Source organism: Prionailurus viverrinus, chromosome B1 (genome assembly GCF_022837055.1).
Source record: "Prionailurus viverrinus isolate Anna chromosome B1, UM_Priviv_1.0, whole genome shotgun sequence".
NCBI lineage: Eukaryota > Metazoa > Chordata > Mammalia > Carnivora > Felidae > Prionailurus > Prionailurus viverrinus.
The window spans coordinates 66258599-66277058 of record NC_062564.1 but is presented as its reverse complement, the minus strand read 5'-3'; the positions used below and the strand labels follow the sequence as shown (position 1 = coordinate 66277058).

The 18460-nt window shown below is 33.2% G+C and overlaps 1 protein-coding gene across 6 annotated transcripts in view; it reads right to left on the bottom strand.

Annotated features, from left to right (window-relative positions):
• The window catches only part of FSTL5 (follistatin like 5), a 1137298-nt gene that overhangs the window by 639713 nt on the left and 479125 nt on the right, over positions 1-18460 (bottom strand). For 3 of the 6 annotated variants that reach the window (XM_047857444.1, XM_047857446.1, XM_047857448.1), the window contains exon 4: positions 11556-11589. In XM_047857444.1, the coding sequence (XP_047713400.1) occupies positions 11556-11589 (34 nt within the window). The remainder of the gene's footprint in view (positions 1-11555; positions 11590-18460) is intronic. The other 3 variants (XM_047857445.1, XM_047857447.1, XM_047857449.1) reach the window with 1 other exon arrangement.

Genomic DNA, 18460 nt, shown 5'->3' with positions numbered 1-18460 from the left:
AGTCTTCTATCTAGCTCGGGTCATGTCTTCACACTAGTGTAAGTTCTGCCATCAAATTTGCTAGTGATATTTTCCTAGTTATAAATGACTCTGTGCATCAGTTCTCCATTGCACTCTGATTTCTTTTCTAATTCTCATCAGCCTGGAATTAATAGGTCAACATTTATATTTCAATGACTCACGACCTAGAATAATTTCCCTAATTCCTCACCTCTCCTATTCATCCCCGTTTTCCCAGACAGTATCTTGTCTCTCTATAAAAAGAAAAGGCTAACCTTTTCCCAATGTCCATTCCTAGATCTCCTAGTACCTCCATGTATAGCACTTGGGCCTTTCTCTACCAAATTATTTATCACACTTTTTGTGTGACTATTTGCTCTAGTTCCCATCTCCCAAGCTCAAAGCCAGTATTACTTGACTCCTTGAATTGGAAACTTTGTCCTTATCTTAATTTCCCTGGCAACTAACCTCATTTGTAACTTTTAAATAACTAATAAACATTTGTTGAACTAAGCTTTATTATCTGATGCAGGTGAATGCATCATATCTTCTCCCTTTCTGAATTTCAGGCAAGCTAACACTACCACAAAATTTCTCACATATAACATATAACAGTACTTTTTTTTTTAAATGTTTTTATTTATTTTTGAGACAGAGCATGAGCAGGGGAGGGGCCGAGAGAGAGGGAGACACAGAATCTGAAGCAGGCTCCAGGCTCCGAGCTGTCAGCACAGAGCCTGACACGGGGCTCGAACTCACAGACTGAGATCATGACCTGTGCTGAATTCTAACGCTTAACTGACTGAACCACCCAGGCGCCCCTACAGTACTTTTAACTGTCATAGTTGTTAACTTATATTCAATACGTTAAATTAGGTTTGGTTTTCTTGTTTTAAATTTCTCATAAATTACTTCATATTTGAATATAAGCCATTACAACATCAAGTTCATACTCTCAGAGTATTCTCTCTACTTCCCCCCTCAGAAAGAATACATCTCCTATATACGTTTATGTTCAAATCATTGTCCACTGAACTGGGCTTTTTTTTTCTTCTAAGAATAAATATGACAGGACACCTAAAGGCTATTTAATATCAGTAGGTCAAATATATTCAAGTTTGGAAAGTATTTGGATTATAATTTAGATTATGTAAAATAATGAAGCGAAGTAAAATCAACATGTCCTGACATCTTAACACTTTATGAAATTAAAACGTTTTTTTCATAAATATGTTTCTACCACCAATGTATTACAAAATAATCACAATTTTTAAACATATTCAAATAAGAACTCACATAAAACAAGAGCTTTTCATTCTACTCAAAAGAGTCATATAATTTACCTCATTTAATCCTTAAAAGAGCACTTTGTGATATGTTATATTGATGTTACAGATGAACACAAAATTCAAAGTGGGTAATAAATAACTGATCCTAACTAGGCTGAGTCTAAACCCTGTGATGTATCTTAAAAAGTGTTATAAAAAATCAGTGGTTTTCAGAATGCAGCTCTTGTAATTCTAGTGCTCTGAGTTAAAAATATCTTTCTTTTTTTTTAAATACGAAATTTACTGTCAAATTGGTTTCCATACAACACCCAGTGCTCAGCCCAACAGGTGCCCTCCTCAATGCCTCTTATCCACCCTCCCGTCCCTCCCACCCCCCATTAACCCTCAGTTTGTTCTCAGTTTTTAACAGTCTCTTATGTTTTGGCTCCCTCCCTCTCTAACCTTTTTTTTTTTTCCTTCCCCTCCCCCATGGTCTTCTGTTAAGTTTCTCAGGATCCACAGGGGAGTGAAAACATATGGTATCTTTCTCTGTATGACTTATTTTCTTAAAAGGTGAGTGATGGGGAAAAATGGATCCTTGATCAAATACAATGAAAATGCTTAATGAAGCAAGACAAGCATCATTAAAGGATTATGTAAAAATTTTGCAGTATCACAACGCATATTTGACCAAAGTTTTCCCTTATCTTCCAGTATCCAATGGATAAGGATTCCATGTAGTAAGAATTTAAGAAACGATATTAATTCTAGTAAGATGACACGCATTTGCCAATAAAAATGTTTATTTTATATCTAATTATCGAAGTAATTGAAAAAAAATTACCCATTTAATGAATTAAGACTATCAAATGTATCTTATAATCGTTTGCTTTTAACATATTAGGTAAAACTCTAAATTAACTAATCTATTATAGTTAGACAAAGAAATGTATGTCTACTTCTCCTCATAGAAGTCACTGAGTATATTACAAAGTAACAACTCATTTTTATATAAAATTTCTATCCTTCAGAATTTAAAAACATGAAATAATTACAAAATACTGAAATATTATTTCATTAAATGGGAAGAAGGAAGAAATACACATTTCAAAATCCTTATCAAATATAGCCTTTTTAATAGAGTCAAATTTCATGTTAAAGAAGCTGAGGACATAAAATATAAAGGGAAACTGATAGACCATGTAATTTTTCATTGGCAGATAAAATAAGGATTTACTCTCCCCCCAAAATTAATGTTCATAGCCATTTCAAAAACTACTCTGTCACAAAGGCTAACCATTGTAATTGAGTGAAGTGATTTATCAAGTTAAATAAATGAAGTCAAGTTAAATCAATGCATTTTGGTTAGTAATACTTCACTTTTCTTGAAACATGCCATTCAACTGTTCAGACTACAGAATTAAAAAAAAAACCTCAGGGAAATTTAGCTCTGCTAAAATCTAGAATAAATATATTTTTGGGGGTGCTTGGGTGGCTCAGTCGGTCAAGCATCAGACTCTTGATTTGAGTGCAGGTCACCATCTTGTGGTTCTTGAGATCAAGCTCCGTGTCAGGCTTGCTGAGCACGGTGTCTGCTTGGGATTTTCTCTCTCCCTATCTCTCTGCCTCTCCCCTGCTCATGCTCCCTCTCTCTTAAAAATAAATAAATAAACGTTTTTTTAAAAAGATGTTTTGAGTTTGTGATTGAAGGAAAGATCAATGTTGAGATGTTACTGTACAGGTATACAAACTATTGGGTTCTGTAAAGAAAAACCTGAACAATATTAATTTGATATTACATGCAGCATTAAATTATTCTTTATTTAAAAAAAATAGAAATCCAGTTGTTCTGGGTGTTTTTCCAGCATCAAAAAAGGGATTATGACTTGATTTCTTTTAGTTAGTACTGCCTCCTGGTGGACAAAATGAGTGGCAAAATTAATCACCTTGAAATCAAAATAAATGATCTATTGGACAATATGATTTGTTATCCTTTTGAAAACTAGAGAGTGTGTGCAAAAGGGGAAAGGGGCGATGTGTTTGGCATAATACAAATTGAGCCATTCATGGCAGAAATGAGAAATAGAATCAGACGCTTTTTGAAATATCTTTTGGTTGATGATAATAACATCATTATGTAGTGAAGGAGGTTTGTCTTCTTGATTGTTGTGGCAGAAGGAAATGCACGGAGATCATTTAAAATGATACCAAGTTGGTCAAATGAATTTTTTAAAGACTGGATAATGAGAATTACCTTAATTCCCTGAAAGGAATGTTTACCTTTAGTGAAATCTATAGTACTTGAAAGTTATTTAGTAAGGTATTTGGGGGCATCTTTTAGATTATTTATAGTGAATATACACCTATAAATTTGTTTTTTCTTCTATGGAGTTATACATTGGAACTGAAATTGCTATTTCAGCTTGTCAGTTTGGAAGTTATGTATATGGCTTCTAGAATTTACATCTATGTATTATTATTTTTCTTTCAAAACTCACCTTACAACAAAACACCATTCATATAAAGAATTTTGACCAAGTTTTTTTCATAGTAAAAAATCATAAATGGAACAGATGTCATCTAATGAATTAGAAAAGTATGGCAATGTGTTCATAAATACTGGAAATTAAATTTTTAATTGATCTGTTATTCAACAATCCATTTATACTCCTGTTGTTATGTTAGGTTTAAAGTGAAATGCATCGAAATAAATGAGATGCTATATTAGTAATTTAAGGCATGCTAATCAATCATACACTAGAAAGTAGTGCATATATGACATTGATATTTTACAACAAGGTAATTAATAATCATTTATGAGAATATGTTTTCCCCCAATTAATTTCAAAAGTGAATTTTTAATAAAATAAATAGAGCAAAATACAATTTTGAATTAATGCAATTGCTATATTGTAAAATGGCAAACACACCTCAGAGATATTGGGGGTTAGATTCCAGACCACCTGCAATAAAGCAAATAAATACCCCCAATAAAGTGAGTCAAATTAATTTTTTAATTCCCCAGTTCATTCAAAAGTTATGTTACACTATACTGTAGTATATTAACTGTGCAATAGCATGTCTGAAAAAGCAATGTATGTATCTTAATTAAAGAATAGTTTGTTATTCAAAGGTGCTTACCATCATCTGAGCTTTCAATAGGTTGTAATAACTGATTGCAGATCACCATAACAAATATAATAAGCACAAAAAAGTTTGACATATTGTAAAAATTACCAAAATGTGACACACAGTGAGAAAATGCTGTTGGAAAAACGATGCCAAAAGATTTGCTCAACACTGGCTTGCTATAAATTTTAATTTGTAAAAAAAAAAAAAGACAAGACGGTATCTTGTGAAGTGCAAAGTGAAGTATAATAAAATGAGGTATGACTATGTATATAGAAAAAAAATTATTGCTCCCTTACATATTTTTACATTTATTTTTTAAATAATTATTATCACAAGTCTTCCATAAGTACACATGTCTAGAGCTTATCCAACATTATAGTTTTGCCAAAAACAAATAAAATAATCCTTTGGTTGACATTTTCTAGACCTGGTTTTCTTGTCTTTTAGATACTTAAACTTCTGAAGGATTATAACTTGGATATGATAGACAAAAAAACCACAGTTTTCAAAAAATTTGCAATTATTTTTCTCAGCAATAGCTTTCTACACTGAATACCAAAATACCTAGCATTCATTATGTATTATATTGTAATTGATTAAAAATATAGCAACTCTGAATTTCATATAATGGTAACAGTCTCCATTTCAGGCATTACTTATTGTATGGCTATATTTTATTTTCTAAACATAAAGACATCCAACAATTAGACAAAGAGTCTCATGAAGGTCTCGTGTATATGAATTCCCCTCTTTCAGTTTTACATAATATTTTCATTTATTAATGTAATGTGTCCAGTGTCTTTCAGGAATACAAATTTGAAGGTCTATCCATATCCAATAACTGTTTCTGACTAGTTACCTGATATTAAGGAAGTGAGCTAACCTTAGTGACTCTGTGAGATTATTCTAGTGAAAAGAGCTCTGAATATTCAGGCAACCCAGAGTAGAAGTTTATTAGCATTCCAATTCAATATTACATGCATATATAATGTATATGTATGTATATAATATATAGAGATAAATTATATATATTATATATATAAGTATATATGTATGTGTGTGTGTGTATATATATATATATATATATGGATATCTATATATGGATGGATATATATATATGTGTGTGTGTGTATATCTATATCTATATCTATATCTATATCTATATCTATATCTATATTTCCACCCCTGTACGTATCACATCATTTCAGTGGTCTGGACTGGCAATTTTGTGCTGTAGGAAATAAAAGAATCTGAATACATAGTTGCATAAAAGTAAACAGCATGTATGACTTGTGTGTGTGTATGTGCTTGTGTGTAACAACTACAGGTTCCATAGTATTTATTGTCCCAAACATACACCTTTTTTTTTAAGTCTATTATTTATTTTGAGAGAGAGAAAGCCCAAGCAGGGGAGGGGCAGAGAGAAAGGGAGAGGGAGAGAATCCCAAGTAGGCCCTGTGCTGTCAACACGGAATGTGATATGGGGTTTGAATCCACAAACCTGAACCGAAACCAAGAGTCAGACACTTAACCGACTGAGCCACCCAAGCACCCCCAAACACACACCTTAAATTTCATTAGGTATGGTCTTAACATAACACTGTCTTTATTGTTCACTACATGTATGAATGTGTGTATCTAGGGAGAACAATTGTGCAGCTTACATTTCTCTCATAGTCAAATATCTATGACATAATACTTGCCATATAGAACCTATGGAGATTTATGGAGTTTCAAGAGATAAGTGTTTTTAATAATAGCATTGTCCAACATTTTTATAGAAGTATAAGCCTTAGACTTCCATACATATAAAATGACTATTGATATCATGGAGTATGTTATGTTAATATTAACTAGAAAAAATGAACTACTTCTGGAGGGTTAAGTCACTTGTCAAAGATCACAAATATTTATTGAACAAGCTGGCACAATTCTTTCCTCTGTCCCTTAGAACATTACTATGCCACATGTATCACTATCAAATTTTTCTTAAAGTTACAAAGCCCTGAGCAGTATTTATACAAATTAGCAGTAGGGGAATATTTGTAACACCATACCATTAAAGAAAAATAATACATAAATAATAAAAATCATATGTATCAAATCCATGAAAATGTAAAAAAGCATCACTAATAACAGCATGCTAAATGTGTTTAATGTATAATTGGTACTGGTTAAATAAAATGCGACCCATTTAAAAATAGAACAAAATGATAATAGTTTTCTGAATTATTTACTTTAGATGTGCTTTCTCCAAGTGCTGTCATGTTGGAATCCTAAATCTTACCTAGTAATGTGTTTGAGGATTAAAACGAGATAATACCTGTAAAAAGCTCAATCCAATCTCTGACAAATATTAGATATTTAAGAAAAGATAGATGTTAGGGTGCCTGGGTGGCGCAGTTGGTTAAGTGTCTAACTTCGACTCGGGTCATGACCTCATAGTCTCTGAGTCTGAGCCCCACATTGGGCTCTGTGCTGATAGCTCAGAGCCTGGAGCCTGCTTCAGATTCTGTGTCTACTTCTTGCTCTCTGCTCCTCCCCCGCTAGCATTCTCTGTCTCGCTCTCTCTCTCTCAAAAATAAATAAACATTAAAATTTTTTTTAATGAAGAAATAGATGCCATGTAAGTGACTCTTAAGGAACCAACTTTAGTCCTCAGTGTCCCCCAACATATAACTAGTAATGAAAGTGGAATATACTTTATTTTGATCACTTCTGAATGAGAAGAGCTAAAAGTTTCCACTTGAAAAGAGAGGAAGGAAAAATGCATGATAAAAGAACTGAATCTTTTCATGTGCCTGTTGGCCATCTGGATGTCTTCTTTAGAGAAGTGTCTATTCATGTTTTCTGCCCATTTCTTCACTGGATTATTTGTTTCTTGGGTGTGGAGTTTGGTGAGTTCTTTATAGATTTTGGATACTAGCCCTTTGTTTGATATGTCATTTGTAAATATCTTTTCCCATTCCACTGGTTGCCTTTTAGTTTTGTTGACTGTTTCCTTTGCAGTGCAGAAGCTTTTCATCTTCATGAGGTCCCAATAGTTCATTTTTGCTTTTAATTCCCTTGCCTTTGGAGATGTGTCAAGTAAGAAATTGCCGAGGCTGAGGTCAGAGAGTTTTTTTCCTACTTTTCCTCTAGGGTTTTGATGGCACATGAAAAGATACTCAACGTCGCTCCTCATCAGGGAAATACAAATCAGACCGCACTCAGATACCACCTCATGTTAGTCAGGGTGGCTAAAATGAACAAATCAGGAGACTATAGATGCTGGTGAGGATGTGCACTATTGGTGGGAATGCAACTGCTCTGGAAAACAGTATGGAGGTTCCTTAAAAAATTAAAAATAGATCTACCCTATGACCCAGCAATAGCACTGCTAGGAATTGACCCAAGGGATACAGGAGTGCTGGTGCAGAGGGGCACTTGTACCCCAATGTTTATAGCACCACCTTCAACAATAGCCAAATTATGGAAAGGGCCTAAAGGTCCATCAACTGATGAATGGATAAAGAAATTGTGGTTTATATACACAATGGAATACTATGTGGCAATGAGAAAGAAGGAAATATGGCCTTTTTGTAGCAACGTGGATGGAACTGGAGAGTGTTATGCTAAGTGAAATAAGTCATACAGACAAAGACAGATCCCATATGTTTTCACTCTTATGTGGATCCTGAGAAACTTAACAGAAGACCATGGGGGATGAGAAGGAAAAAAAAAAGAGGTTAGAGAGGGAGGGAGCCAAACCATAAGAGACTCTTAAAAACTGAGAACAAACTGAGGGTTGATGGGGGGTGGGAGGGAGGAAAGGGTGGGTGATGGGTATTGAGGAGGGCACCTGTTGGGCTCAGCACTGGGTGTTGTATGGAAACCAATTTGACAATAAATTTCATATTAAAAAATAAAAAAAAAGAACTGAATCTTTTTGGTGAATGGACAAACATACTTTTAATAACAGAAGATCAAGCACATACTCAGGAACATACTACAGCATAACCATATGTAAACTTTCCATAGTGATATTGTCCTTCTGATTGTAGTAAGTATTTTAAATTATTTTTGGAAAATTCAAAGCTCAATTAAGTTGACAGAAGTTTTATGCTTTTTGTAAAGGAAGAATCATTTAATTTTTTGTCACAAACAGTTACTGTTTTATCACTGAGAAGTCTAGAGAGAGGCTCTTAAATATAAATCAATAAGCAAATCACAAATTAAAATACTCCCCTGAGAAATATTGGCAGAGGACAACTGACTTATGCTCCTTGTATTGTAATGAACTATTCTTCAAAGGAAATTATTTCCTAACAATATTTATCAATTTCCTAATGGATTTTTTTAAGTTTATTTATTTTGAGAGACAGAGACAGCACAAATGGGGAAAGGGGAGAGAGAGAGAATCAAAGCAAGCTTCGCACTGTCAGCACAGATCCCAGTGTGGGGCTTGGTCTCACCAACCATGAAATCATGACCTGGGCCAAAATCAAGAGTGGAACATTTAACTGACTGAGCCACCCAGGCACCCCTCAAATTCTTAATGAATTTTAAACACATAATATATCCTATCCTAATGTATCTGTAATGTCACTGAAGAGCAGTGTGAAATATGGCTTCCCAAAGAGTTGATCATTCTTTTACACCTGTTAATACGATGATCCTGCTATCCTTGTCAATGGAACGTTAAGAAAGGATATCTTACATAATTGTAAACCTCAAAATTGTGTACTAACTAGAGCTTAAGCTCTAATTCATTTGACAACATAGGCAATCTAAATGTGGAAATCAATTGAGAATCCAATGGTATACTACTGAACCCAAATTCATTTTGTCAATTGAATTCCATATAAATATAATTTTAGAATATGTACATATTGGATTCTATGGTATTTCAAAATACTATTAGAATAAGAGCATGTGTATCAAATAATTAATCAGGGTTAGAGTTGCAAGTTTCCAAACATTTCAATATATATTTCCATGTACACAGAGGAAAGACTGATTGATTTTCACTGGACTGCTTTGTGAATTTATGTGATTTCAGGTCACTGGTATAATGAGGATGGAATTTTTGTCATAAGCAAGAATAAGTACAGAATGCAGAAAATTAAAAGGTTAAAGACTTCCCCTGCATATATTCCTGACTATATAATAAACATGTCCAAATGAATAAGAATACCAATTAGTCAGGAAGTCTAGGGAATTAGATGTTACAATTGATTACTAACGTCAAGAGAACATAACTCACATTTCAATAGTTACCAAAATATGTACAACATTTGATTTTTAGAATTTTTCTCATCTATCAATATGTAAACTGTTTTATTCAATTCTTTTTTTCTTAATATTAAACTTTAAAGACATTTTCATGCCATTTGTAATTTCCAGTAAAAAAAAAAACATTTCAAGATGATTCCCATAAATAGTCAAGAAAAATATTGAGTTCTAAGTAGAGTTAGGCAAAAGGTCCCAACAAAACAGTATGTCTCTGGTTTACTTACAACTCAGTAGCCTACAAGCCATAATGTGAGAGTTCTGAACCATGTGTCAGCCAATAACAGTTAAAGAAGTGGCAAACATCATCTTGAAATTTTATTACATTATAAAAGAAAACATGTTACTAGGCACTAGTTGAAAAAATATAATTTCTACTACTTCAGATGATAGGATTTATATATCCCAAGACAATAAGGTATCAAGAAGAAAGCTATACTAATTTCAACTATAACAGAATTATAAATATGATTTAAGTTTAACTTGAAACACTGGGACCCTTCACGAGAAGGAAGATGTGTACTCAATATGCTTAAAATTCACATATCATTTAAATGCACATCATACAGCACATCTTGGAATAGAAATTCCCCTTTGTAACACAAAAGTATGAAACTTTGAGTTAATATGAGTGCTTTGAGGATAAATAAGTGTAATAATTTCACATATAAAATAACAAGACATACTTCAGTTTGCTGAAAAAGAACACAAATAGTTTGGGAATCCCTGGAAGGGCCATCTTCCATAATTCATTTGAATAAAACATACCTAGCAAAATTAAAAAAAAAGTATACCTTTTCATATTCTTCAGGAATGCAGACACCCACAGATGACCAAACACGGAAAACAAATTGAGTAATTCAACTGCTTGCAGGGAAGTGTGCAGAGAATATTCTATTTGGATTTATTAGTAAGCAAGGTTGATATTGTCAATTTAGAGACCGTCAGAAAAATAATTTCCCCTTCATCATTTCAGAAGTACATGTATACTTGGTAACTTCACGGTTTTGGGTTTTGTTTTTGGTTTTTGGTTTTGATGTTAGTTTTGGTTTTGTAGAACTCCAAAAAGTAGAATAAAAACAAACCTATCTTCCTATGCAAACAGGGTAGAAGGAAACAGGAAAACAGTACTTCAGCCCATAGTCAGGCTTGTGACTAAATGCCTACTGGAAAGGGATTGGTGAGTGAGGATGTCCAAATTGTGCAATAAGAAGGACCAGCACCTGAATGGAGAGGCTGGAAGAATTAACCCAGGAAAAATCAGTTAAGATTCATTATTATGATCTGCATACACAAGCGAATGGAAACCTTTTGCTGAAGAACTACAATCTACCTAGAGTAATTGATTATCTCAACAAGTAAACAAACATCAAAACATAAGAGTGTCATTGTGGGGAAAAGAGTTTCCCTATATCTAACTAGAGTTGACCACGCCATACCAAAAGCTACCGCCAACTTTTAATATATAAATATGTTCTTGCTTTTGTCGTAGAAAATAAAATAAGATAGCAGTGATTTAATAGTAGATCTTCCATGAGACATATTTTGTAAAGTTTATCTGGTGAATCATAGATGAAACAGAACACCAGCTCTTCTGGACAATGTCTGATGGAGGAACTCCAGGAGAACAATTCAGAGAACTAACAGAAAATTAGGTTGAAGTTCCCAACAGCACAGTATGAAAAAAAGGAAACCTCAACAGAGGATCCCCAGTGACCTTGTAGAATTTCCACAGGGCTCACAATGCCCTTAAAACCACATTGAAGATTTTGAATTCTTATTGTTTCCTCATTTTTAACTATGTTTCCAAAGCTGCATGATTTTTTTTTCTTCTATACTCACGTGAATTTATGAAACTATGATCTTAAAACCGCCATTTCTTACCTTTGATTCTTGAACTTTCTTGACTCTTTTCCTGCTGGAATTAAAACAGAAATAGGTCAAAATCTGTGAGTATGTGATCAACAGCTTGATACAGCATATAATTGTAACTAAAGACTTGTCCAGGTATTTTGTTGTACATATACCCTAGAGTCATTGTAACACAATTCTCACCTTAAAAGCCACTTATGTCAAATCTTTTATCAGAGCAGTAATCATTCTTAGTGTCCATATATTTCTTTAAGAAACTAATACATTGTATTAATATGGATTTATAAAAAATAAATGGTAATGAATAATAAATAATCATGACTCTCAAATGCCTCAGGGCATTTTCATTTAATTTCAACAGATATTGAATGATATCTTCAGAATTTTCCTTTAATGTCTCCACATTAATCACAAATTGGTGGTGAGGAAAAATGTTTAAGGGCAAACAGTGGACAATTCAGTAAAAAAACACAAAAGACATTTCAACTGTCTTTTCTTCAGTTTAACTTAGAATTGGTCCCTGCCTCACTTCTCTAAGGCTAAAGTTGACAACAATTCTATTATTTATTCAAAGGCTGCTTCAGTCAGACTTGTCTTTCAATTTGACATAGTCCTTATTAGTTACCAGGCAACCCCAAAAGAATTAGCTTGCTTTCAAGTTTTTAAGTAGAAATTGTGCCCTCTATAACTTCTCAATTAATATGCAAGCACAGTTTACTCTGTCTAAAAGTTTCAGGGCCTCACACTAAAAATAATTTTGAAATAAATTTCTAATAAAAATTATAGATAGATATAGATATAGTTATAGATATAGATATAGATACACATATTTCAGAAATGCATCAATGCCAATAAATTTTGGTAAAATTTATGAAAATAATGAAAAATATTAAGAATTTATTTTGTGGCAGGCATTAATCCCAGAGTCAGATTTGAGAACAAAAATGCATATTGACAAATGTATTTTTATGGAATATCCTTATACAATGTATGATTCTATTAGACTTTAATACTTTATGTGCTATTTCTCTTTGCCTAATTTATCTAGCCTTTGTTTTTGAATTCTGTACTGTTTTTTGCTAATTGATTTTTTCTACTTCAGGTTTATTTTTTTTTATTTTTATTTTTTTTTTTTTAACGTTTATTTATTTTTGGGACAGAGAGAGACAGAGCATGAACGGGGGAGGGGCAGAGAGAGAGGGAGACACAGAATCGGAAACAGGCTCCAGGCTCTGAGCCATCAGCCCAGAGCCCGACGTGGGGCTCGAACTCACAGACCGTGAGATCGTGACCCGGCTGAAGTCGGACGCTCAACCGACTGCGCCACCCAGGCGCCCCTTCAGGTTTATTTTTAATTTAGAATATCTGTTGTTCATTTAACTAAAATTTAAATTTTAATTACTTGATTTAAAAATACATTATTCTTTCATAATATAAGATAAGCAAGCATAAATTCTCCAAAGAGGTATTTGTTAATGAAAAATAATCTCTCTGTCCTCTCTCCTCCTTTTATTCCATCGATTCTTTCATTCATTGAGTCATTCGTTCTTTGAATAAATATGTATAGATTGCTTTCATGTGCCAGACACTGCTTTAGGTGATAAGTCTACAAAGGATGAACAAAACAGAAACAAAACAAAATGAAACAAACAAAACAAAAAAAAAGTCCTTAAAGTAACATACTGCTTAAATGTTAATAAGTTCTATTTAGAAAAAAAAGATATATCATAGAAGGTAGTTTTAGAATAAGATGACTGCAATTTTACCTAGGTCTACAATGATAAAATGTCTTTTTTATATTTCAAGTTTTATTTAAATTTTAGTTAGTTAACACATAGTGTAATATTAGTTTCGGGAGTAGAATTTAGTGATTCATCACTTACACCCTGTAAATGCCTTCCTTAATGCCCACCACTCATTTAACCCATCCCCATACCCACTTCCCTTCCATCAACCCTCAGTTTGTTCTCTATGGTTAAGATTCTCTTACAGTTTGCCTCCCTCTCTCTTTTTTTTCTTTTCCTCTATGTCCAGCTGTTTTCTTTCTGAAATTCCACATATGAGTGAAATCATTTGGTAATTGCCTTCCTCTGATTGACTTATTTTGCTTAGCATAATAACTCTAGCTCCATTCACATCATTATAAATGGCAAGAGTCACTCTGGAAAACAGTATGGCAATTCCTCAAAAAGTTAAAAATAGAACTACCCTATGACCCAGCAATTACACTACCAGATATTTGCCCAAAGGATACAAAATACTGATTCGAAGAGACACATGCTTATAGCAGCATTAACAATAATAGCCAAATTATGGAAGAGCCAAAATGTCCATCAACTGATAAGATGACTTTTGAACAAAATTTTGAGTGAAATGAGAAGATATTATTCCAAGCATTTATCTGGGGAAAATATATTCTAGGGGAGAAAAACAACTGTACATTTCCTGAGGTACAGAAATTCTTGGCATTGTCAAAGCTACCAAGGAGACCAGTGTGACTAAACTAGACTGAGTAAGGGGAATTTAGTAGAAAATACAATAAGGGAGCTAATAGGGATCAGTTAGATTAGCACCGGGGGCACTTGTTAGATCTTTGGCTCTTACACTGAGATAGTTGAGAAAACAATCAGAAGTTTCTTCACAGAGGAGTAACATTATCTTAATTGCATTTAAGTAGAATCATTCTGGCTACTAAAATAGGTTAAACAGGGCAAGGACAAAATTAGACGGACCAGGTGGAAGAGTATCACAGCAATCCAGATGAGAAGTGATAATGGCATGAAACAGTGTGATAACAGTGGAGTTGAAATATCAGTTATAACTGTCAAGATTTCCTGACAGAATAAATTTGGGGTGTGAGATATAGAATAGATGAGGGTGATTTCAAGGATCTGAGTCATGAGAAGGATTTCTATCCCTTCTTCACTTGATTTCTGATACTGTCTCACTCTGTGAATTTTTCTCTTGTCTGACCACCCCTTTTGCATCTCCTTTACTGATTCCTCCTCATCCCCTCAATTTCTAAATACTAGGTTTGGAGATATTGAACCCTTACCTTTTCCCATACACATCTCACTTCTTTGGTGATCTTATCTGTTCTTATGGCCTTAACCACCATCCTTTTCCTAACAACTCTCAAATTTATATCTCTAGCCAATTCTCTCCATTGAACTTCGGCCTCATACATGTATTTTTGACATCTCTACTTGGATGTCTAATAACAGCCCACTTATCACGTCCAAAACTGAACTTCTGATTTTTCCTTACTTCTTTGGCCATCTTTCTCATCTCCATCTTCCTCATCTCTCCATTCTTCTAGTTGCTCAAAGTAATCCTTATCTACTTTATCTCTTAAGAGATGAAGAGCCTGAATTTTTCATGGATTTGATATTTGAACATGCTGACTTTTATTTTACTTTAAATATAACTCTGAGGACACAAAGTAGGCAGATGGTTAAAATGTCTGGAACTCATAAGAGATATGTCAACAAGACATATAAATTTAGAAACCACCATCCTATATATAAATCATCAGTACTGCATCTGGAGAACATATAGTATAGTTGAATGATCTAGAATTGAGTACTGGAAACAATATAAGAAAAATATAAAGTTTAATTAAACAACAAAAGAGAATAGAAGAATAGACAAATTATAGGAGGAAAAAACAAAAACACAAAAAGGTGGAATGATGGACTCTCAGGGAATATCTTATACAGGGGTAAATTTTCGATAGTATAGACTTCTTCTGACAGACCAAGTATGATTATGTCTAAGGTAATTCCCATTAGAAAAAGTGACATAGATGTAACCATTGACTTCAAAGGAAGCAATGTATAATGGAATGGAAGAAACTTGCAAGGAAAGAAAGACCCGGGTGGTTTGTGGCTAGAGAGTAAAGTGAAATCTGTGCAGGTATTGTGTTTGTTTTTGTTCATCTCTTTGTTTCATGTTTAGTTTTATATTATCTATATCAGTGATTGAGAATGTGTAAATGAGGGGGGTACATAGTAGAAATGGAAAGGATTATGATAAAAGGGAGAGATGGTATGACTGATTTTATAAGGTTATTGAATGTGACACAGAACTTGAGTGGAGACGTTTAGATAGGAGGAGAACCAGTTTCTCCAATATAACAGGTGGGCACAGAGAGGTGCAGGCATATTTGCAAGAGGTTTATAGGTTTGATATGATTAATTTAAAATTTTTAATCTGTGAGGATTTATTTTCTTTATCCATTAGAAGGGCAGTTGGCTGAGTGATGAAGTAGGCTGATTTGTCAGTAATTTGAGGAGATAAAGAAGATTTTTAAATGCACTGCTTTTTGTGAGACTAGGTGTGTAGGACAGCTTGGTACTGTAAAAATCCTAATTGGGTTTTGCCATCATAAGTTTGCATGATACTGATATTAGCCTTATTTTGACTATAGTCAAACAGGCTTAATACTCACTGATATTATATCTTATTGTATTTGTTTCTGAAAACCTAATTTTCTATTTACAGAATTGTACATATTATAAATTATCAAAGAAAATAGCCTTAAATACTCTATAAACTGGAAATGTTTAAGAAGCATGTATCTAAAGAAAAAAAATAGAAATTAATTTAATGGACTGAGACTAATAAACCTGTAAAGTAAGAATCAAATAAGGATAAACTACTTAATTCACTGCAAGACTTGACCTAGAACCATCTCAGTTGAGACTTAATGAACATTATTTAGGATTTTCAAAGTAGTAACTGTCCAAGTTGTTTCTATGACTAAAATGTTGCTTTATTCACCTGACAATATACTTCCCAGAATTTTATTTCATATGCCATTACTTCATGTTTTAAATGTTAATTTTTTAATGGGGAAATATTAAGGAGAAAAATGTGATTATTTAATTATGTGAGAACTCTTAAAAGATCAGAAAGATTTGTTATCCTGGACTCATGATACACTTGAAAAACATTCTTACATTAGGAAAACTTAGTCTTGTCTGCAATGGTAGAATGCCAATCCCTTGGCATAACTCAATTTTAATATTCTTTCAAAAGACTTTCTGATAAATTGATCTTGTCTTAAAATAAGAAATATATTTTGGCAACATATCAAAGTTAAATAATAGCAAACCATTTGTGTTTTACTTTGTACTACACCGTTTCTTGGAAGAATCCCAAAGTGCTATATTAATTATATAAATAGACTCCATGAAATCCAGCTTAATGGTAGAAATGAGTAAATAGATCCTTGCAGACAGTATGATAAAGATTGGCAAAGACAATCTAGGTAGTAGTATGGATTCAGAAAGAACACATGATTGTATAATATCTTAAATATAAAAAGATACAACATAATAAATAGAACTAGCTAAGCCAATATAAAATTAAGTCCAGTTGGGGTACACAATAATTTTTAAAATGAGATGTTGTGATTCTAAAGTATCTAAGCAAACAAGACTATGGCCATATAACACTAATGTACAGGTTACTAATTCCATTTAAGGGAAGAATCATATCTTCAATCTTTAAGATATTATTAAGAATATTTCTTATCTAGTATTTGGATTTATAGAATGTCATTTACTAACATCTCATGATTCCTATAACATAAAAAACTGATGTCTCTTCATCAGGCACTAAAAGTAAATGTTTGGCCACAATATCTTCATAGTTTACCTGGTTCCTTCTTTCTTACTGAGAAGTTCATGCTCTCTAGAAAGAGAAGACACCATCTAAATGCTAAGTGAATCATTTCCATCATAACAGCATTGTTATAAACATTAGACAGTGAATTGTCCTCTCACTCCATAATATAAAGCTTAAATCACTTAAAGAAAAAAAAAGAACATGACACATTGGGCTTTGAACTAACAGCACGGAGACTACTTGGGATTCTATAACTCCCCCTCTCTCTGCCTCTCCCTAGCTCCAGCATTCATGTGCTCTCTCTCTCTGTCAAAATAATTAAGCATTAAACAAAAATACATGAACCTCATTCAAGTAATACCCATGATACTCTTATTTTCAATTTGCATATGCATATTGTAGATTAATGAGACTAATGAAGTGCTTTTTGGTCATCCCACAGGCTTTCCTTCACAAAGAGGGGTATAAGAATGAAGCAAGTACGGGTTCAATAGACTTGGTCCCTTAAAGAGGTATACTTAGTCTTTCTTTTGAATATACAGAAAAATAATGTCTATACTACATGAAGGAAGTAAGGAACATCAAGTACGTAAAATGCAGCATTTTCCCCTTGCAATAGTGAGAAAGAAAGGATCTCTAGGCTGCTACTGTTTTTCCCGAGAAAACTATAGACTTTCTGAGAGACTACAGACTTTAATTCATGGTGGGAAAATGGTCTTTTTGTCTTTATTTGTTTTTCATTGCCTAAAGTGTATAATAAAGAACACTCAAACTGTGTTTAGGTTAATCACATACTGAAAAAAAAACGTAAAACAAACAAAAAAGAAACCACTTGTGTCATGAGATTTAAGAAAAGTCAAATGTACTGAATAGTTTTACTGGCATATTTAATCAAGTCCATAATGAACCTTAAAACTTAAATATTAACAAAAGAAACAAATAAATCTCAAGTACCCAGAAGTGATACTTTGGCTCAGGTCATGATCTTGCGGTTTGTGAGATCAAGCTCCACGTTGGGCTCTGTGCTGACAGCTCAGAGCCTAGAGCCTACTTCAGATCCTATATCTCCCTCTCTCACTGCCTCTCCCCCACTTACACTCTGACTCTCTCTCCATCTCAAAAATAAAATAAACATTAAAAAAAGAAATATTTGCCACAACTTATATTGTATATACATGTATATGTACACACATACATTAATTGTATAGAAACTCAGGTAAATGTATATAATTTTAAACTTAAGACTAAAGACTAATAGACCCTAACAGTGAAAATAGTCAATGGAT